Genomic DNA, 22,773 nt, shown 5'->3' with positions numbered 1-22,773 from the left:
TTGTTTTCACCCTCCTCCATCCACCATAATTTTAAGGGAGTCTCTTACTTCCATGCTTTCCCCCAGACCCTTATTTGTAGATAATTGTGTAGGAGGGCAGCGGGCAGAGAGGCACTCAGGGATGGAGGAGGCTGGCAAGAGAGGATGGAGTTGGTGGAAAGGAATCACCATGGCTAAGACCTTGCAGGGGGGGTCCTAGCATGGCCTGGCTGGTGGCCTTTCAGAGCTCCAGGCATCCCACATGGGTCTGCCCACGTGAGCTGAGTCAACAGCCAGTTGATCCCTGTGTAGCCTGGATTAAGGACTGTGATCTCCATCAGACCTGGTCACCAGCCTGTGTCACCACCACCTTTTGGCTTTTGCGTTTTTTTGTTTTTCTTCTTCTTGATCTCAAAGGCACAACTAGGAAAGGCAACAAGGCAGCTGAGATGCAGGCATCCACGTTTGTCTCAAATGCTTTGGGAAGAATAAGGCCAGCATGACTCACTCCAGCAGCTTAAAAGAAAAGGGGGGACATCAGAGATGCCCACCCAAGGTTGCTTCAGATGTCATCAAGGCCGACCTCCTCACTGTACAGATAGAGAAACTGAGTCACAGGGAGGGGGGAGACCTGCCCGAGGTCACACAGCACATTTGGCTGAGTTAACTTCTAAAGTCCTCTTCACTTCATAAAGGTCTGAATTATGTCTTGTGATTTCACTCCAGTGGTATTTCTCTGACTTTCAAGCCTCTATTCTCCGAACTCCTGAACTTCCCATACACAGCCTGCCTCCAGCTCCAACCCCTCAAGAAATGCTGACCTCGGGTCATAATACCACAGCACGTTAGAGATAGAACCAAGAACTGGAATCTGAACAAGATTTGGAAGGTGATTTGGGGACCTCTGAGTACTAGTTACTCATTTTACAGATGGGAAGACTGAGGTCTGGATAAGTGGAGCGATTTTCCCAAGTTTGCACAGGGGTCAGCTCTGTAAAATGTATTCCCTGATGACACTGCTTGTATTCAGAACTGCCCAAATGATCTCATTCCCTCACTAGATAATTATTTTGCCGCTTAGTTTTCCCTTCATTTCCAATTTCCTGTCAAGCCCTGGTCTCTCATCTGTTGAGCACATTTCTCTCACTTCTCTGGCTCTGCTTTTCTCAAGAAGAAGGTTTAGGGCAGACCCACCTCAAGGAGTAGGTCCTGGTCTGCACATGAGTGTCACACAGCCCTGTTCTTATCAGGAAACCCAGGGGCGGTTAGAACAGGAAAGGTGCAGGGAGGGAGAGTACTTGGTAAGAGGGAAGGTTGGCTAGGCCAGTTATGAAGGACTTTGTATTCTGCCAGGGCTTATGAACTCTATGGTGAAAGCACCTGGAAGCCCCTGGGGAGTTTCTGAGATGAGACGTGGGTGCAGGTGTTCTCTGAGAAGGGAACTGGCCACCACTTAGGTTGACGGACAGACACTGAAGGTAAGTCTCCAGGGATAAGACTTTATCAGTGGTGCACATGGGCAGTGTTCAGGGCCGGCACCAGGGAGAGCTGGGAAGGAATGGGTTTAAGTAACAAGAAAGAGGTAGAATTAGTGGGATTCAGGTGCTATTTGGATTCAGTTCAGTTCAGTCACTCAGTGGTGTCTGACTCTTTGCGAGCCCTTGGACTACAGCACACCAGGCTTCCCTGTCTATCACCAACTCCCAGAGCTCGCTCAAACTCAGATCCATTGAGTCGGTGAAGCCATCTCATCCTCTGTCATCCCCTTCTTCTCCTGCCTTCAATCTTTCCCAGCATCAGGATCTTTTCCAGTGAGTCAGTTCTCATATCAGGTGGCCAAAGGATTGGAGTTGCAGCTTCAGCATCGGTTCTTCCAAAGAATAGTCAGGACTGATTTCCTTTAGGATGGACTGGGTTGATCTCCTTGCAGTCCAAGGGACTCTCAAGAGTTTTCTCCAACACCACAGTTCAAAAGCATCACGGCACTCAACTTTCTTTATGCTCCAGCTCTCACATCCATACATGTCTACTGGAAAAACCATAGCTTTGACTAGATGGACCTTTGTCAGCAGAGTAGTGTCTGAGCCTCTTCTGCTCTGTGTGAGGTCCCGGGTTCATTCCCCTGCATCTCCAAACAGCTTAGGGTTTATTATCGACTATAGATGAGTGGTATTGATTTTTAAAATATTTACTCTTTAGGTCTCTTAAGCCCCATTTATAGAGTTCTCATTTTATGTTACATGCATTCTCACTCCATAAACTCTTGGGTAAGGAAAAACAGAACCCCTCAATTATGAGCAATCTGAGTTTCTCTTATGTGGGGCTCTCCTAAACCACTTTCATTATCATCATGAAGTCAGTGGACTGGTGAAATAGTTTAGCGTGTACACCCTGGAATCCTCTTGTTTCCTCCTGGGTCTGCCACACAGATGCCTGAACTTCATCAAGTGGCTTCGCTGCTCTGAGTTTATTTTCTAATCGGTAATGAGGCTGGTATCACCTTTCTGCTGGAAGATGAGTGATGCATTTTGAAAAGTCCTTTCAACAGTCTGTGGCGTATTTTGGTTTGGTTAATTTTTTCCCCTGAACCTGTGCATGAGTGCTAAGTTGCTTCAGTCATGTCTGACTCTGCGATTCTATGGACTGTAGCTCTTAAGGCTCCTCTTTCCATGGGGATTCTCCAGGCAAGAATACTGCAGTAGGTTGCCATGCCTTCCTCAGGGGATCGAACCCATGTCTCTTACATCTCTTGCATTGGCAGGCAGGTTCTTTACCATTAGTGCCACCTGGGAAGTCCATCCTATGGGTTTAGATTACCATAAATAAAACATTCAAGGATAGTAATAGTAGCATTCATTTGTGATGCCAAAAAGCTGAAGGAAAAACACACACACACAGATGCCCATCAGTAATGGCCCCTGCATTGCAGGCTGATTCTTTACAGATGAGCCACCAGGGAAGCCCCCTTTCTTCCTAGACCAGAGGGGCCAATTTAGCATCTTGTTTTAATGGAAAGAATAAATGGTTTCTAGATGAACGATGGTCTCAATTTCAAGGTGTACCCTTTGCCAAGCCAAAGGAACCTCAGTTTCTTTATCCATCTGTTTGGGGCAGCTTGGAGGAAATAATCTCCAAGTTGGTCCCCACGTTCCCTGAAAAACACATTGCCCTCATCGATGGCCCCTTCTACTGAAGGACACAGGCACTGATGAAGGCATCAGTCAGAGGGGCCACCTTCTCCAGACCCCACAGCTCAGAGGAGCTGGTCCCCACCTGTGAGAGTGCCAGATGAGTGTAAAGCCTTCTTCCTAATCCCACCCCGCTGGCTGGCTCCCTCCCTCCCACCCTATCATCCCCTTATGATTCCATTTTCACTTGCCTCCGACTCAGTCATCACTTATCATCACGGCCCAGGGACACTGGCCACTGTTCATTTTCCCGTTCACTCTACTTGTCACTGCAGCTTGAAAAGGCATTTCCCTGGGCCCTCAGAACAAGTGTGCATGGCACCCTTTCCTGTTCTGACTCTGACTGGGCCACCTGGGGCGTCTACCCCTCTGCGTCACCTGGCCAGGCATGTGGTAGGGGAGACGGGCTGGGCATAACATGACCAGGGGCCTGCTTTGTGCTAGGAGTGGTGAAGATGCTTGACATATGTCACTGCATGTCATCTCGCGGACCACGCTCACGACTAGTACCGGGAGGAAGGCTCTCTGGCCTCACTGTAAAATCAAGAAACTGAAGCTCAGACTCAGTGGGTCACTTGCCCAAGGTCGTGGAGTCAGGTCTTCAAAGCTCCTGCTGTGAAGTTTCTAATCACAAACTTCACGACAATAAACATAACCACAAGGGCAAGAGCAAGGGGGTACTGCCTTTAATTTGACGATTCTCATGAGTGAGAAAACACAGGTTAGAGAAGAGGAAGCACCTTCAAACTACCTGCACTGATGATTTCCAGAATCATCCACGGCATCCTAATGATTTCCAAAATTCAAAGAAGACTAAAGGTTAAGAATTACTCTTCCAAATATCCCCTGTTCAAAAGTAGATACTTTATATAGTGATTGCATTGAATTATATTACCCATGTGATGAAGGGTTATTGGGTTGATTTCTAGGTAGTAGCGATAAGCTTCAGGGATGCAGCAGACCTTCTGTTAATTGAGCATCTACGATGTACCAGTCTTACCCAAGTATGTGGTTGGCCACAAAGTTCAGTCAGGTACCAGTCTTACCCAAGTATGTGGTTGGCCACAAAGTTCAGTCGTGTACCAGTCTTACCCAAGTATGTGGTTGGCCACAAAGTTCAGTCGTGTACCAGGCTTACCCAAGTATGTGGTTGGCCACAAAGTTCAGTCGTGTACCAGTCTTACCCAAGTATGTGGTTGGCCACAAAGTTCAGTCGTGTACCAGTCTTACCCAAGTATGTGGTTGGCCACAAAGTTTAGTCGGGTTTTTCTGTAGCGTCTTACCACATCCATGGCAACACTGGGAGGGAGATACCATTTGACTCCTTTAATGACATGAAGCTGAGGCTCAGAGAGGGTGACTAAGCTGGCCAGGCTTGTGAACAGAGGAGCAAACGGCCAAGGCTAGGATCTCTCTGACTCCTTCCCAAGCCATGAGATGGCTCTCTCTAAGGGGACATAGTTTAAAGAGTGTGGAAGAGGGCGTAGGCGTAGGAGATCAGGGCGTGCTGCAGGAGCATTTTCCCCAGGGTAGACTGAATTATTGTCCGGTCCTCATCTCTCTAGAGTACTAATATGCATTTACACCCTTGGCATGCTTGAGATGAGAAAAGTGATTCATCCCTACCCTGTCTTCGGGCTTGGCTCAAGAGTTGCTCTGGCCAGTGGGTTGGTAGCAGATATGAAATGAAGTCTGAAATGATAGGAAATGAAGTTTGGAATGAGCTGTGGCTGGCCTTGCTCTCTTACGTCCCTGCCTCTTGCCATGAGAAAACCACGTTCCAAGTAGTGGCTGGTCCAAGGAGGATGCGGGTCACACAGAGCAGAGTGGAAGCAGCTGAACTTGGAGCCAAGTGCAGCTGAGGCCCAGCTGGATCAGTCCACCCAGAGGTGGAACAGAGCAGAAGACTGCTTAGTTACTGACAATAAAATTCTGTGGGTTTCGTTACAGGGCGTCAGTGTAACAAACCTGTCTGATGTACCTCAGGCCTATATTTCCTTCTATGAGTAATGACCCGGTGGTTTTTTTAACCCTTAGTATCAGAGATCAAATTGCCAAAATCCATTGGATCATAAGAAAAAGCAAGAGAATTCCAGAAAAACATCTACTCTGCTTTATTTGACTATGCCAAAGCCTTTGACTGTGTGGATCACGGCAAACTGTGGAAAATTCTTAAGGAGATGGGAATACCAGACCAATAATAAAGAGTCCTAGTACCTAGCACAGAGTTGCTAGTTACTAGATGGCTCAGTAACGGGTAAAAGGACCCACCTGCCAACGCAGGAAATGCAGAGACACAGGCTCGATCCCTGCGTCAGAAAGATCGCCTGAAGAAAGAAATGGCAGCCTGTTCCAGTATTCTTACCTGGAAAATTATATGGACAGAGAGCCTGATGGGCACAGTCTATGGGGTTGCAAAGAGTTGAACGCGACTGAGCATGCGTGCGCGTGCACACACACACACACACACACACACACACACACACACACACACACTAATGAGCACTATAAAAACACTCAATCAGGTCCCCTTACAGGAGCCACTTTAATGAAGAGATTAAACTTTTTTTTTAATGATACATATCTTAAACATTTATTTCTTTTATTATAAATTTATTTATTTTAATTGGAGGCTAATTACTTTATTGTATTGGTTTTGCCATACATCAACATGAATTTGCCACGGGTGTACGCGTGTTCCCCATCCTGAACCCCTCTTCCTCCTCCCTCCCCGTACCATCCCTCGGGTCGTCCCAGTGCACCAGCCCCAAGCATCCAGTATCATGCATCGAACCTGGACTGGCGATTTGTTTCATATATAATATTATTAAGGTCTGCATTATCAATCACTTGTAAATTCATGTTTTTAATGTGTTCAGGATACTTTAAGTCATTATATTTTGAAAAATAGTTTCTGTTTTTAAATGTAATACATTCTCATTGTAGGAAACTCAGAAATGTCAAAGGCATACAAAGGAGAAAAATCAGGAGCATGTTACTGGACGTATGAAAATATTGAGAGCTCCAGTGGAGTGGAAAGGATGCTGGAGTAATAGCCAAGAGTCCTGGGTGCTAATCTTGACTCGTTAGGAGGCTAGTCCACTTACTTGGCTAAATGTCTTCACCTTCTGAGCCAGAGTTTCCCCATGTGGAAGGTGAAGCTGGGAAGATTTGAACCAGCTGAGCTGTACGAGCCCCTTCTGCTCTGATGTGAAACAGAAATTCTATTGTAGCCGTTTCATCAACTTTCATGTTTACCCTTTTCATTTCCTTGGCAAATACCTGTCATGGATGTAAAAAAGTCTTTTTCTAGTTGGAGAAGGAAATGGCAGTCCACTCCAGTGTTCTTGCCTGGAGAATCCCAGGGACGGGGGAGCCTGGCGGGCTGCCGTCTATGGGGTCGCACAGAGTCGGACACGACTGAAGCAACTTAGCAGCAGCAGCAGTCTTCAGCAAAATCATCATTATTCTAAAGGAATTCAGCCCGAATTCATGATAATTGCAGTATATTTATATATTCACTAAGTCATCCAGTCATTCATTCATCCATTCAGCAAATGAGTCTCTAGCCCTTCATCAGATATGATATAACTACTAGGATATGGAGATGATTAAGAAAAGATTTTTGCAATCAAGAGACTCCTAGTTTAGTGGGAGAAACAGGCAAGAAATGTCCCTATCCCTTTGACACAGGCATTACTATTGTGAAGTATGTGTTGTCGTTTAGTCGCTAAGTTGCATCCTGCTCTTTGTGACCCCATGGGCTTTAGTCTGCCAGGCTCATCTTTCCATGAGGTTTCCCAGGGAGGAATGCTGGAGTGGGTTACCATTTCCTTCTCCAGGGGGTCTTCCCTACACAGGGATTGAACCCACGCCTCCTGCTTGGCAGGTGGATCCCTTACTACGGAGACACCTGGGATCTCCATTGTGAAGTGTACGCTGGATTTCTTTATGTGCCAGGCAGGGCAGCAGGTGCTGGATGCACTGGTGAGCAGGATGGCAGGCATCACTTTTTCCAAGGAGCGTCTGCTGTAGAGACAGGAGTCAGGGAGCCTGGACATTCACAGTCAGCATGTATCCCTGGAGAGCTGACCTTTAGCAGTCTGGCCACCCTGGATACAAAGGCAGAATTGAGGATGGGACTCACCCAGGGAAGGGGTTAATCCTCAAGTCCTGCTGTCAGAGACTTGCATCTTGCAAGAAGGTACTGCTTGGTTGTGAATAGTGGAGAGTTCGCTGAGCCAGCAAAATGGGAAGTGTGGGGGAGGGGGTGGTCAATAAAGCCAATAGCCATGGCATTGAGGGAAATCCTGCCAGAGACACACAGCCCAGCTGCTAAGAGTGATCAGAGTTAAGGTTAAAGCAAGGAGTGTCCAGAAAGCTAGAGGTGAGCAATTAGGAAAGGCAATGTAAATGACTGGTTCTCCCTGGTGCCCAGAACTGAGGAACGCCTATTCCAAGCTTCCATTTTGCAGGTGAGGAAACTAAGTCCCAGCATGGAGGAGGGTACCTATCCAATATCCCTGCAGCTAATGTGCAAGCATACATCAGAAGCCAGTTGGCATCTTGGAAGGGAAGGCGGAGGAAATGAGCTTATGAGCAGCTACTCACTGTCTGCCTGAGCCATCGGTGGTACACTTCCCTCCTTCAGTTGCTTCTTGCAGCAGCCCCGACTGATTGGCTGAACTGGCATTCTCGCTGTCTCACTGAGACAACTGAGACCCAGATGGTGAAGCGACGTTTTCCCCAAGACCATACATCTGGGGAGAGAGAAAGTTAGGATTGGAACCCGGGCCAGCACTCCTGCTTTTCCCCCTCCCTCACTTCCTGTTCTCCAGGCAGCCTCCAGGGTGGATACTTCTCATTTGTAAAGTACACATTTGTTGTATAACGAGCGGCAGTAATTAATGATCCATTCCAAGACAGGGGAAACTTGCCTAGTAAGCACACACGAAAGAAAGAGAAAAATATGGCAGCGCCCTTTTTTTCTGTATAGATTTCTCATTCTCACTAATACTCCCAAAACGAAAGAAGGAGAGGAAAAATGACCTGTGCCCTGTCCCGAGTCACTGATAGGAGAGACAGGAACCTCAGCCCTTCCATGGAGAAGAGCCCCCTGTCCCACCAGCTCCTGGCTCACCCCTGCCCAAATTCCCATCCCTGACTTCACCTCTGCTGTTATGAATCATGAAGCCTGTGGCTTGTGGCAGATCATAAATCAGGCCTGGGAGTCTCGAGGACAAATCCCAGGACTTTTAATCTTTAATATTAGACGTGCTTAAAGTGGTGAATATTTCATGAAGGGACTGTTGCATTTTAACACATCATTAGTGACTCCTCCCCCCACCCTTCAGGTTGATTATTCTGATCCAAATCTCAAGGATCTCTGCTCTTTCCCTCCATTTTCCTAACCTCCGGCAACAGTCAATCCATTAGGTTGCACATATTTTAAGCACTGGCATTCAGTGGAAGACCCTTGGGGATGTTATTGGAAGGGAGAATTACAGAGAGCTTCCCTGCCTGCAAGCAGCCCCCTCTTATTTACTAGGTATCCAGAGGAGAGGAGAAGAGAGGTGCATCCATCTCTCTGTCTCTCTCTTCTCTTCTCTCTCCCTCTCTCTCTGTTTCTCTTTCTCTCTCTGTCTTTCAACAATCTTGTTCTAAATATTTTGAATATTCGCTCTGATCTATTCTTTTCTCCACATTATATCTTACTACCTTTTAGTTTAACCAACATTTATTAAGCCCAGGCTGTTTGCCAGATACTTGCTGATGCTGAGTTTACAAAGATTAAGCAGCATTGGAATATATAAAATGAATGAAATTGTTAACACTCAGAATACTTTGTATAAGGTCAAATGCCTAACACTGACAATGAATCAGGGGAAACAATAAGGCTATTTGATGAATACAAACATTTATCTTAAAGCAGTTAATGGGTGATAGTTTTAGAACCTGTGTTACCCTGGCGTCACATTCACTGCTATGTTTTGTTTTGATTGCACAAGGTTGAGAAAACCGATTCATAAGACTCGAAGTGAGTAAAAAGCCTGAGCTTGTTAGCACCTCATCTCTTAGTCTCAGGATCCTATTCAATGAAACAAAGATGATAGGAGAATTTTTTTTAATGAGGACCGCATAAAATCCATTTATCTGGCCACCAGACTTAACGCGACAGAGCTCTCCACCGTCCTCAATTCCAGCGTGTACTGAGTGTTTAGCCTTCGTTGTTTTTATTATTAAGGAGATTTCAAACTAAAATGTCTTAAGGAACATTAAAATCTAAAAGTTTCAAAGTCTGAATCTCCTACATTAAGCCAGATGTTTCCATGAAACATAATTTGAAAATACTTGGGTCAAGCCAACCAGAATGACTGGAGGACTAAAGAATTGCAGTCCTACTTGACTGGCTCTAAGGAATGGTACAGTATTTCATACGCTTTTTTTTTAATAGAATCTATTTTTGGTAAAGCATCTGGGAACATTCTACAACTACATCTTAGGAAAATCTAACAACTAATTGAATCAAAACATTTTCCCCCAACCTTAAGGAGTCAGCAGTGGGAAGGCAGGACTCTTCCAGAAATGAGCTCTGAAGATACATCAGAAAACAGGACGTGTGCGCCCAGAACGAACTTGGCCAATGGGAAACTATACGTAAGGCAGCAGCGGATGCTAGCGAGGCTGTGTCCAGCCTCGTATAAGGCATGGGCAGAAAATGACAAGACATGGACGCGTGGAAGGATGGATGGTTCGGTAGATGGACGGGAAGCGGACAAGAGGGAAGATGAGGGGAGGGGAAAGAGGCAAGTAAAACCAATAAGACCACCACCAGCAAAACAAAAGAAAGACTGAAGATGGTAGATGGAAACAGTTTTTCCACAAGAGGAAATCAGAGGTATTATATTTGGAAGAGGTGACATTTGATTTGGGCCTTATAAATGAACGTGAATTGTTCATTCAGGTGGAGAGAGTTCAATTTTCTGATTACACTTTTAGCACAAGAGTACTTTATCATAATTTAAATATTTGAAAACAGGATGTCCGTGTGTAGCCACCAGCTCACTCTCTGTCTCATTTAGTCACGAGCTCCTTCACCGCCTGGGTTGCACCTTTGACCTCTGCGTCCCCAGTGCTGAGCAGAGAGCTCAGCGGGGAGGGTGGCCAGGGCTTGCCGAGTGAATAAGTGAGTGAATGAACAATGAATGAGCTCTGTTAACCACAGTGTCAGATGGCCTAGAACATTCTCTTTCCATGGCCTTTGCTAAAACGAGGCAGCTCACTTTAGTTTCCAAGGGAACAAGGACACCAGGAGAGAAGACTGTTTGGGGCAGGCAGTATTTCACAAGACCCTTTCCTCTTTTGGCTTACAGGAGAGTGCAGCTGCCACGAAGGCTATGCCCCTGACCCGGCTCACAGACACCTGTGTGTGCGCAGTGACTGGGGGCAGAGTGAAGGGTGAGTAGCCAAGAACATCAGGCGAGGCAGGGACAGTGGGGCCCTCCACTGCTCCCCACAGACGCCACTTCCTTTGCAGAGGTTGTGTTCCTGGGGAAGTGAATCCTATTTCCCACTGAATCCCAGTTTAGTTTTAAAGATACATGACTGATGACAGATTTCTAGAGAACAAATGTTAAGTGTAGCTCACCCTCCCAAACCATACGCAATCAAAGAACACTCTCTTGAGTGGAATAATGAAGAAGAATCACATATTTTATGCATAAACTCCAAAAGGGACCAAGAGGACTTTGAAATGCTGAGTCCTTCTGTGAAATGGAGACTGGTATAATATAAATAGACTTACCCTATCATTAGCTCTGCAAAATTCAATAGTTTGTAGCAGCTCTTCTCCAGTATCCACATATGAATCGCATCTGCTTCTGACTAATACCATCTCCTATCCTTTCCCTTTCTCAATTTTTCCCACAGTCCCTGGCCGTACACAACACTGGAGAGGGGCTACGATCTGGTGACAGGGGAGCAAGCCCCTGAGAAGATCCTCAGGTGAGTTGACAGTTCTGCTGGGGAACGGTCTGATGGGGAGGTATAGTTATACGTCCTTAGTTAATTGAACCTGTGCATTTCTGGGATGCAGTGGTCTAGGTTGCTATGGGAATCTGATTTCCATTTGTCTGGCATCTAGACTTTATAGATTCAGATACTTGAACTGGAGGAGACATTACTGATTATCTAGTCCAGTGGTTTAAAAATATTCTCTAGCCATAGAATCTCTTCCTGCCACTACCATGAAATCTTGTGTGAAAACTTCAGTACTTAAACTGATGAAGACATACAGCAAATTAAGGGGCAGGAGTGGGAATCGAATTTTGGTTGAAATTGATTCCGAGTCCATACTCTTCACCTTTGTGCAGACTGCCCCTGCCAGCAGTCACTTTAGGTCCTTCTGCTCGCCATCAGGCCTGCTTGGGAAAGTCCTTGAAATAGTCCCTGTCTTCACAAAGCCCACTGCTAATTAGGAATCAGGACCTAAACTCAGGAAAACATGCCTACAAATATAGAGTAATGCACGGGCTAAATGATTAACAGAGGGAGAAAATGGCCATCCATGTCTGGGCGAGGTTGGCCAACGTCAAGCCTTGAAGCGTGTAGGCGACTCGGTTGGGTGTGGAAGTTAGAGAAGGTTCTAGAAGGAATGGGAGGGGCCCCTTTTTGCTGTATTTTCTCTGCTTCCCAGGGAGTCCCCCAATGGAAACTCTTACATTGCAGGTCTACTTTCAGCTTGGGCCAAGGACTCTGGCTTCCAGTCAGCAAAAGCTTCGTGGTCCCCCCCGTGGAGCTGTCCATCAACCCACTGGCCAGCTGCAAGACCGATGTGCTCGTCACAGAAGACCCTGCAGATGTCAGGTAGGGAAGTCGCCTCCAGCACCCATACCATGGGCTTCTTAGAGCCCCAGGAGGCCCTCCCTTTCAGGGTCTCGGAACTCCTGGGGAAAAGTGCCCTTCATGATGTTAAAGCAGGCAGCTGCCTAGTTGGTATATAAGAAACATATCCCGTGTGCCATGCTCCACACTCCTGAAATTGACCTCCATGGTGGCCTCAGTGCCTCTGTATTTCAACATTATTACTTTCCTTTGGGGCTTATATAAAACATGAAAGAGGTTAACACATTATTTAGCTCATTCTGGGATCTTTAATGGTCTTCTCTTATAAAAGACCATTACTTAATAGTATATGGAAAAGTCGTGAAGGTAAAATATTGGAAGATGAAGTGCTTTCTCTTTTGACTCTGATACTAGAAACAGACTTTGGGCTGATCAATAGGATAGAAATGTCCAGGTCAAATGAATTTGCTCTTTACTCAAGAAACGATGGAGACTACATCTTTCTTTCCACATTTTGTACCTTGTAGTTAATTTCATTATAGACTTACTCTACTGTGTTCTAATTAGTTGCTTACATATCATTCTGTGCTATTATGTAGTGAATCCCTCAAGGTCAAAGAAAATAACTTACTTAGCTTTTAATTCCCAGTTCCCAGTCCATACTGGACATCTACTAAATGTTTATTGATTTAATTGTACAGGTGATCTTAGATCTGAATCTAGCACTATTCTGGAGCTTTCTAGTGTAGGGTTTTTATCCCCTCCCCCTCCTGATTTGATTAGTTGAAGAACTCTAGCATTTAAATGTTGCAAAAAATGGACTCTGATTTTGCTTTTGGAACTGGTTTGTACGCAGCTTATGGGCTCCTGAGCTGGAGCGTGGAGGCATGGCCCGGTGCTTCCAGCGCTTGCCATGCTATCACTGCACAGCTGTCTTTCAGTTAAGATGCTCTCGATGTCTATGGCATCTTGATAGGGAGACTCACCTTCTCAGCCTTTCATGAAGGGATGGACACAATATGATTTTTTACTGGTGTTTCTCCAAAGAAGTAACTTTTAAAAGATAGAAAATTAAAGGGATAACATTTAGAAAATGAAGTGATAGTTACTAAAAACTAAGATGGTTTCATGTACATACAAATTGATTCATGGCAAATTACCATGGTTTCCATTTTTGTTAGAGCTGAGGTCAGTGTAACTTCAGTAAAGCATCAGTAAGCCCTCAGTAAACCTTCAGTGCTAAGGTTACTCAATATTACATATTTCAAAAATGGAGAAAAGAGCATCTGGTTGAAGGATTCTTCTTGAAGGCCTTGTGACCTTGTCTCAAATCAACTGAAAGGTTACCAGACTTCCTCTGAGTTCTGTACTGTTGACATTGAATTTGTAGTTTCACTGACACTATAGATGTCGGACTGGCTGATGGTTCCACACTCATTCTGGAGTTGACCAAATCTGACTTGGAATCCCTTCTCTACCACGGATGAGCTATATGACCCTGGTCAAGTTCAACTTACTAACTTTCCATCTCTTTGCAAAATGAGGATAGTAATAGTGCCTATCTAACAATATGTAGTAATAACAGTAACTCATCTCCACTGATCATTCCTAAACACTTTACTAGCATTATCTCACTATGGTCTTACATCAGCCCCCCAAATAATGCTATTATTATTTTTATTTTACAAATTAAAAAGAAAAAAGTCTGAGGTATATAGGTGATAGCTTCACTAGGAGGTGGTGAAGCCAAACTGCAGCCTGCCATCTCCCCACCTCCTGAACCCATATTCTTAACCATTTCATTGAAATTGTTGCTGCTGTTCAGTCATGTCTAACTCTGTGAGCCCATGGATTGTGGCATGCCAGGCTTTCCTGTACTTCACTATCTCCCCAAGTTTGCTCAAACTCATGTCCATTGAGTCCATGATGCCATCTAACCATCTTATCCTCTGTTGTCCCCTTCTCCTTCTGCCCTCAGTCTTTCCCAGCATCAGGGTCTTTTCCAGTGAGTCAGCTCTTCACATCAGGGGGCCAAAGTATTGGAGCTTCAGCTCCAGCATAAGTCCTTCCAGTAAATATTCAGGGTTGATTGCCTTTAGGATCAACTGGTTTGATCTCATTGAAATACCAGCTAAGAATTGTTGCAGTGATTAAATAATATGTGTAAATACTGGTACATAATATACTTCCAAAAGCACAGGCTTATCAATTTTAGATGCATTCAATTCTTCTGACAATAGAGTGCAAGTAGAAACTGGTCACGGAGGAGGCAATGGCACCCCACTCCAGTACTCTTGCCTGGAAAATCCCATGAACAGAGGAGCCTGGTGGGCTGCAGTCCATGGGGTTGCTACTAGTCGGACATGACTGAGCGACTTCGCTTTCACTTTTCACTTTCATGCATTGGAGAAGGAAATGGCAACCCACTCCAGTGTTCTTGCCTGGAGAATCCCAGGGACAGGGGAGCCTGGTGGGCTGCCGTCCATGGGGTCGCACAGAGTTGGACACGACTGAAGTGACTTAGCAGCAGCAGCAGCAGCAGCAGCAGAAACTGGTCATGGCGGGGAAGGCAGAGGCAGGAAGTTTGCATGCTATGTCATGCTACTGAGAGTGACCGCGGTCTGCAGGATAATTCAGTCGCCTTTTCTCCTTCAGTTTGAATTATTACATTCAACAGCAAGCCAGATATGGAGAGGACCAGAATATCGACTTCCAAGGACTTTAAAACATCGTTGGAAATACTAAAACAAAATTGAGAAAAGTATAGACTAGAATTTATTTCAGGGAAAATTTTATATGTAATTGAAAGGAATACTGCAATTAAGTTGAAGGGGGTGAGACCTTCAAAAGGCATGAACTGATAACAATTAGATGTCTCTGAACTGCTAAGAAAGCTGTGCCTGGTTACACAGATGGTGTGCCTTCTTCCAGTTGGGAACAGATCAGAGTTTCTCAGGATGGGAGAAAGGATACTGTTTTGCAGTTTGGGGTCCTCCTTCTCAACCCTTTGAAGAATGTTCAAAATATGCTTCAAATATTTGAAGAATGTTGGTTTGATTAGGTCACTAAATTATTATCTTGTTTGGGGTGCCCACATGTCTTTGTCTGGGCTTGCAGTTGCAGACAGCCTTTTAAGCCTTACCTTCATCTTTCTTCTCACGTGCCATCAGTTTCATTGCAAGGGTGGATGAAAGATTGTAATCATCACCATTCAAAAGAATCTGTGCTCTGTAGGTTGAGTTTTCCAAGCTTCACTAATAAACCTTGTTTGACATGACATTGCCCAAGCAAGCATATCATAGGCGTTTAAAGAATTAATAAGTTTCAGTCATATGCTATGTTAGAAATTAATAAATAATAGATCATAATTATAGATAGCCAATAATATGCCACAGAATCACAATTGTGAGATTAAAGGGAAAAAAAGCAGGCTGAGGAAGGAAAAGATAAGCATTTGGGTAGGATTGGGAGGGAAAATTTAAAGCTTCTTTCTTATTTGATTGTTTTGTTTTGGTTTTAAATCCATGACAGAGTTGAATTTATATGAATTTATGGACAGATATGAATTTATGGAATCTCACACTAGGAGAGACAGAGCAAGTTAGACTCAAAAAGTACAGGCTCAACTCACCTGGGTGTCTAAATTTAAAAAAAAAATTTGATGATGACAAATGTTAGTAAGGATATAGAAAAACTGGAACTCCCATACCTTTATAGTGGGGATGTAAGTTAGTGTGACCACCGTGTAAATCTACAGGGCTCTATCTATTAACGTTGAGCATCTACTTATCCTATAGATGTGTGTGTGTGTGCGTGTGTGTGCGTGCACGCGTGCGTGCTTGCATGTGTATGTGTGCACGCACTATGATGCTTCAGTTCTGTCGGACTCTGTGTGATCCTGTGGACTGTAGCCCTCCAGGCTCCTCTGTCCGTGGGATTCCCCAGGCAAGAATACTGGAGTGGGTGGCCATGCCCTCCTCCAGGGATCTTCCCAGTGCAGGCATAGAACCCTGTCTTTTATGTCTCCTGCATTGGCAGGCTGGTTCTTTACCTCCAGTGCCACCTGGGAAGCCCCTATCCTATAGATGGGCGTGTCTGTGTGTGCACGCTAAGTTGCTTCAGTCATGTCCCACTCTTTGTAACGCTATGGACTGCAGTTTGCGAGGCTCCTCTGTCCATGGGATTCTCCAGGCAAGAATACTGGAGTGGGTTACCTTGCCCTCTTCCGGGGGATCTTCCCAACCCAGGGATCGAACCCACGTCTCCTACGTCTCCTGCATTGGCAGGCTGGTTCTTTACCGCTACCATCACCTGGGAAGACCACAAATAATATGTTCAAGAATAGTAATAATAGTACTCATTTGTACTGCCAGAAAACTAGGGGGGAAAATGCAGATACCTGTCAATAACAACAACAACAAAAATAGATAAATAAAACTAAACAATGGAATGTTATTAATGCTGAATATTAATGAATACAACCCTTACGCACATCACCACTGATGAATTTCACAAATATAAGGCTGAATTATGGAAGCCAGACGCAAATGAATATGTATGGTTAAGTAAGGATCAAAAACAGTAAAGACAAAACTATAATATTATAAATAAAATAGGGATTACCTTGGGGTGATGGAGGGCATAGTGATTTAAGGGAAGTATGCTGGCAATATTTGATCTCTTGATCTGGGTGGTGGTTATATGGGTGTTTTCATTCTGTAAAAATTCATCTATTTGTATAGATATAATTTGCACATTTTTCTCTATGTATGGCATATTTTGATTAAAGATACAGTCTGTTATGTAAGGTAGTTCATTCTTCAAAAAGCATAGACTGTAGAGGCCAACTGAACTGCCTGAGTTCCAGTCCCAGGTCTACCACGTGCTTGCTGCAAGAGCTTATTTGAAGCTCTGGTGGCCCTGTGGATAACACAGATAGAAGACTGTCTGTGCTGGATAAGAGAATGGTGAGAATTAAAAGGCGTGTTGCTGTTCAGTAGCTCAGTTGTGTCTGACTCTTTGTGACCCCATGGACAGCACCAGGCCAGGCTTCTCTGTCCTTCACCATCTACCAGAGTTTGCTCAAACTCATGTTCATTGAGTCAGTGATGCCATCCAACCATCTCATCCTCTGTCATCCCCTTTTTCTCCTGCCCTCAATCTTTCCCAACATCAGGGTCTTTTCCAATGAGTCGGCTCTTTGCGTCAGATGGCCAGAGTATTGGAGTCTCACCTTCAACATCAGTCCTTCCAAAGAACATTCAGGGTTAATTCCTTTAGGACTGGCTAGTTTGATCTGCTTGTTGTCCAAGGGACTCTCAAGAGTCTTCAACACCACAGTTCGAAAGCATCAATTCTTTGGCACTCAGCCTTCTTTATGGTCCAACTCTCACATCTGTACATAACTACTGGGAAAGCCATAGCTTTGATTATATGGACCTTTGTCGGCAAAGTGATGTCTCTGCTTTTTAATATACTGTCTAAGGTTGTCATTGCTTTCCTTCCAAGGAGCAAGCATCTTTTAATTTCATGGCTGCAGTCACCATCCTTGTAAAGCACTGAGTCTGGCACATGGTGAACTCTCTAGAAGCATTAGTTATTATGTTGTTGTTATTGTGGCATAGTATAGTGCATTCCTGTTCTCTTTTTAATTCTTTCTCTTGCTTTTGCTGAAAGGCTTCATCTAATCTATGGTGCATCTTAAAATCAATAAGGTCTTGGTATTGAGAATTTGCATCAACCCCTTTGTCATGGGGCTTGAGGAAGATTTAAATGAATATATAAACTCTTGTTTAATATAGTAGGTCCCGTGGCTTTATGGATATGGCGTATTTGCAGAATAATTGAAGCGGTGTACACAGAGTGCCTTGGGATTGGAAATGAAGGAAAAATTCCTGACCAAAGGGATTAGAAAAGGATGTGCAGGAGAGAAACATTGGCAATTAAACTTGAATTGTGCACAGGATTCGGCTGTGGAATTTAAGGTGGGAGGGATGGCTTTCAAGTCTGAAGGGTTGAAAGGCCAAAGAAAAGAACTCTCCCCTGGACAGCGCCCATTCTCTGGCCTGTTCCAGCAGGAAGGTGCTGGGAATGAGAGTTTTAGCATTCGAAACACTAATGATGTCAGCTACAAAGGTGGAGAAGCGAACTCGAGTTAAATTGCGTGCAGATTTCCTTTCAATTCTGAAAACCTTATCTGGGCCCCTCCTGTGTGCCAGGCACTGTGCCAGGTGCCATAGGAATACAGTGATGAATAAGGCCCACCTAGGCTTTCAGGGATTGCATGGTGCATCGAAGAGCGCTGAATAAGAAACTTGACTTGAGAGATGAAATAAAAGATACTCTTGGGGAGAGAAGCATGGCAAACAACACTTATTGCTACACAGTGGGCCTTCTTCATAGTTTCACCAAGAGCTGATTCTTCTTAGAAGAGAGACACAAGAGTTGCTATTATGGCTGGAATAATAATCATCCACAAAGCCCAGCTTTTGGAGCCCCTCAGTGATTTTTCTATCATCTCAAGTCAATGAAAATGAAATGGTGAAATACTGTTAATTCCCGTACAACACTGAAAGAATAATGGGACATCAGAATGCAAGCCAGCATCGCTCACTTGGTGACAATTTTCACATTGAATTGGTTCTCGATAGAATTTAGAAGAGTTCCTTGTTCTTTTGACCTCTCAATTCCAAGCACTAAAAGAATTTTTTTTCAAGCACTAAAAATTTATTTAACACCTACCTTGTGCCTCCTTATTAGTATAGTGGTGAGTATCCTCACCTGTCATGTGAGAGGCCGGGATTTGATTCCCTGCAGGGAGACTGGCTGGATGCTTCTGAGCTTCCCTGGTGGCTCAGACAGTAAAGAATCCACCTGTAATGCAGGAGACCTGGGTTCGATCCCTGGATCGGGAAGATGCCCTGGAGAAGGGAGTGGCTACCCACTCCAGTATTCTTGCCTGAAAAATCCCACGGACAGAGGATCCTGACAGTCTACAGTCCATGGAATTATAAAGTCAGGCACTACTGAGTGACTAAACCCTTCACTTTCCCTTACCATGTGCCAGGCTAAGTATCGAAGATAGAGAAATGTTAAGACAGAGATCTTGATGTGTTAAATGAGACAAAATTGCAAATGAAACATGTTCTACTTTGTGACTGTTGAAGAAGTTAGAGGGAAAGTTCAGGGCAGAGAAAGGACCCAAGGAAGGAGGTGGTTTAACTCACCTGGGAGTTGAAGGACACCCTTCATGGAGGAGAGGGCCTCTGAGCCAAACTGCCAAGTCTTAGCAGGATGTCATCGGGCCACTATTTCTCAAAGTGTGTATCCTCAGCATCACCTGCAACGTTGTCAGAAAGGCAGGTTCTCTGACTCCATCTGTGGTAGACTGGCAGTTTCTAATCCCTAGAACCTGTAAATGTTCCCTTATTTGGGAAAAGAAATGGTCTTTACAGATGGGATTTAGTTAAGAATCTTAAAGAAAGTTGATTATCCTGGATTATCTGGATGGGCCTCAAATACCATTACAAGTGCCCTCATAGGAGGGAAGTAGAAGGGAATGTGATACACCCAGAGGAGATGGCAGTGTGGAGAGGGAATCTGAGACTAGCGTGAGACAACCACAGCAGGGAGTGCCGGGAGCCGCCAGGAGCCGGGAGAGGCACGGGGCATCTTCTCCAGGACCTCACGGGGGCCGAGGGGGGGCAGCCTTGCCAACACCTTGGCTTTGGCCTGCTGCTGCTGCTTCAGTCGTGTCTGACTCTGTGAGACCCCATAGACAGCAGCCCACCTGGCTCCTCTGTCCCTGGGATTCTCCAGGCAAGAACACTAGAGTGGGGTGCCATTTCCTTCTCCAATGCACGCATGCTAAGTCGCTTCAGTCATGTCCAACTCTGTACGACCTTATGGACAGCAGCCCACCAGGCTCCTCTGTCCACGGGATTCTCCAGGCAGAAATACCTAGTGATACTGATTTCGGAGTTCTGATAGTTTTAAGCCATCCCGATTTGTGACGATTTGTTCCAGCAGCTGTAGAAAGTGCATACATCAGCCAAGACCTGAATCAGATGTTTCAGAGGTGGGCCTGGTAATCTTGCTTAAGCAGTAATCTGGTTTAACTACTCCTCAGGTGATTCTGGTGGAGAAGGCAATGGCAACCCACTCCAGTACTCTTGCCTGGAAAATCCCAAGGGTGGAAGAGCCTGGTAGGCTGCCGACTATGGGGTCGCACAGAGTCAGACATGACTGAAGCGACTTAGCAGCAGGTGGTTCTGGTGTCCCCTGATGTTTGCATCCTGGCAGCAAAACAAGCTAAGGCTCATCTGGCTTCCATAAAAAACAAAGGATGGAAAAACTTGGAAATTCCAGGGTGGCAACGGCTTTGAGTCCAGCAGGATTTATAGGCTCTCTAATGTCGCTGGGCCTCAGTGTTTCTGTCTCTCTCCTGTCCCTCACCTCTGTCTTCCTCTATGTTAATGTCATTGTCGGGCACACTCTCACCAACAACTCCAGGCTTACAGCCTCAGCCAGGCATTGCCAGAGCAGAGATGCCCTGTTTCCCTATGATTTAAGCAAAAGTCCTGGTACTGAGTGACAGCAGTGAGAGCGCTTCCTTCTGTGGCACTTCCCAAGTATTTGCTGAAATGAGCTCATTTCATCTTTACCCTCGGAGAAGGCAATGGTGACCCACTCTAGTACTCTTGCCTGGAAAATCCCATGGACGGGGGAGCCTGGGAGGCTGCAGTCCATGGGATCGCTAAGAGTCGGGCACGACTGAGCGACTTCCCTTTCACTTTTCACTTTCATGCATTGGAGAAGGAAATGGCAACCCATTCCAGTGTTCTTGCTTGGAGAATCCCAGGGATGGGGGAGCCTGGTGGGCTGCTGTCTATGGGGTTGCACAGAGTTGGACACGAGTGAAGTGACTTAGCAGCAGCAGCAGCAGCAGATGGCTTAGATGGTGGAGAATCTGGTTGCAATACGGGAGACCCAGGTTCAATCCCTGGGTTGGGAAGATCCGGAGAAGGGAACGGCCACCCACTGCAGTGTCATTTCCCGAAGAATCCCATAGACGGAGGAGCCTGTCAGGCTACAGTCCATGCAGTCACAAAGAGTCAGACATGACTAAGAGGCTAACACTAACACCAATATCTCAAATAAATGACTAAAATTAGCCGTACCTGGGTCACTGACCCACTCTCAAACCGGCAATGATGGGGGACCTTTTCCACGTGGATTGAGATTGCAGGTAGGATGAGGGGAATCAGGACAGATCGCAAATGGATGTTGAACAACAACAATGAAAAAGGCAAAACCCACAGATCTGTAGACAAGACACGGGGTCTTGAAGTGACATGCCTGATGTGGGAGCTTCCAGGCTCCAGGTCAGTGTGTCTGGCAGGTAATGCCAAGGGGCCTGTGGCAGAGGATGCAGTGAGAAGAGACGGCGCGGAACCTCAAACTGCCTTCTCCCTCTCCTCCTCTTTCCTCACCTCCAGATGCCTGGCTGAGACAGTCAGCAGAGATTCTGGGGGCACTTGCTGTTGTTCAGTTGCTAAGTCACGTCCGACTCTTTGTGACCCCATGAACTGCAACACACCAGATTCCCTGCCCTTCACTATCTCCTGGAGTTCACTCAAACTCATGTCCGTTGAGTCGGTGATACTATCCAACTATCTCATCCTCTGTAGCCCCCTTCTCCTCTTGTCCTCACTCTTTCCCAGCATCAGGTGGCCAAAGTATTGGGGCTTCAGCTTCAGCATCAATCCTTCCAGTGAGTTTTCAGGGTTGATTTCCTTTAGGGTTGACTGGTTCGATCTCCTTGCCGTCCAAGCGACTCTCAAGAGTCTTCTCCAGCATGACAGTTGGAAAGCATCAATTTTTTGGTGCTCAGCCTCCTTTATGATAAAGGAGAGCATATTCACCATTCCAGGGTCCCAGCAGGTGCTCCTGTGTGGTTGGTCCAGACACCAGAGTCTGCCTTTTGCCCAGACAGTACACCTGGTCAGGTACAGTGTGTTCTAGAAACTAGGGTGAAATCCTCAACAAAAGCACTCTAGCTTCTTCCTTGTGTGGTAGACACTGGGCTAACCAGAAAGAGAAGAAGGCGTGGGAAAGTGAGTGTTTCTTGGACTCCTGCAGATTTGGATATGAATCTTGAACTGCCTGGGCCAAGTCAGTTCACCTCTTCCAACTTCCATTTCTGAATCTAGAAGGTAGAGACTGTTGTGTTTCCTACAGAGGGTTGTTGTTAGAATCAATGTAATGTGCATAGAGTGACTAGTAACTGGTACAACACCCTGACGTGTAACTGCTATTCTATGGGTGGGAAGTTCTAGACAGCGTTTGAGTACAAATAAGGAAGTAACCATCTGACCCAGTCGGGTTAAGGTGAGGAAAGATGTGGTTTGTGACCTGGAAGCAGACCCAGAAGGGCCCCTGCTTTCCTCTTGATCACCAAAGGCCTCAGCAGCAGAGGCGAGGGGTCAGAGCGGCAGGGCAGCAGGGGATGAGGGATAGGCAGCAATGAGGCTCCCCCAGAGCAGGTGGTGTCACCCTGGGACACCTGGACAGGAAGGCCCAGGGCTGCAGAGCCGCAGGTGAGCAGAGCCCTTGATGCACGCTTTGTGTGATTTGGTACCCCAGATGCCCTCTCTTCATGTCTAGAGAGGAGGAGCATGGAGTCTTGACTCAGAGTCTTCGGACTCAAATCCTGGTTCTGCCACTTACTGGCTGTGTGACTGTGGACGAGTCGTATAACCTC

The 22,773-nt window shown here is 45.6% G+C and overlaps 1 protein-coding gene across 3 annotated transcripts in view; it reads left to right on the top strand.

Moving 5' to 3' along the window:
* The window catches only part of ASTN2 (astrotactin 2), a 1,028,625-nt gene that overhangs the window by 478,004 nt on the left and 527,848 nt on the right, over positions 1-22,773 (top strand). For 2 of the 3 annotated variants that reach the window (XM_068974208.1, XM_068974206.1), the window contains 3 exons: positions 10,541-10,625; positions 11,097-11,171; positions 11,895-12,032. In XM_068974208.1, coding sequence (XP_068830309.1) covers positions 10,541-10,625; positions 11,097-11,171; positions 11,895-12,032 — 298 coding nt within the window. The remainder of the gene's footprint in view (positions 1-10,540; positions 10,626-11,096; positions 11,172-11,894; positions 12,033-22,773) is intronic. The other variant, XM_068974207.1, reaches the window with a different exon arrangement.

The sequence above is a fragment of the Capricornis sumatraensis genome, chromosome 6 (assembly GCF_032405125.1).
Source record: "Capricornis sumatraensis isolate serow.1 chromosome 6, serow.2, whole genome shotgun sequence".
NCBI lineage: Eukaryota > Metazoa > Chordata > Mammalia > Artiodactyla > Bovidae > Capricornis > Capricornis sumatraensis.
The sequence above is the reverse complement of the archived record's forward strand: the minus strand, read 5'-3'. Positions and strand labels throughout refer to the sequence as shown.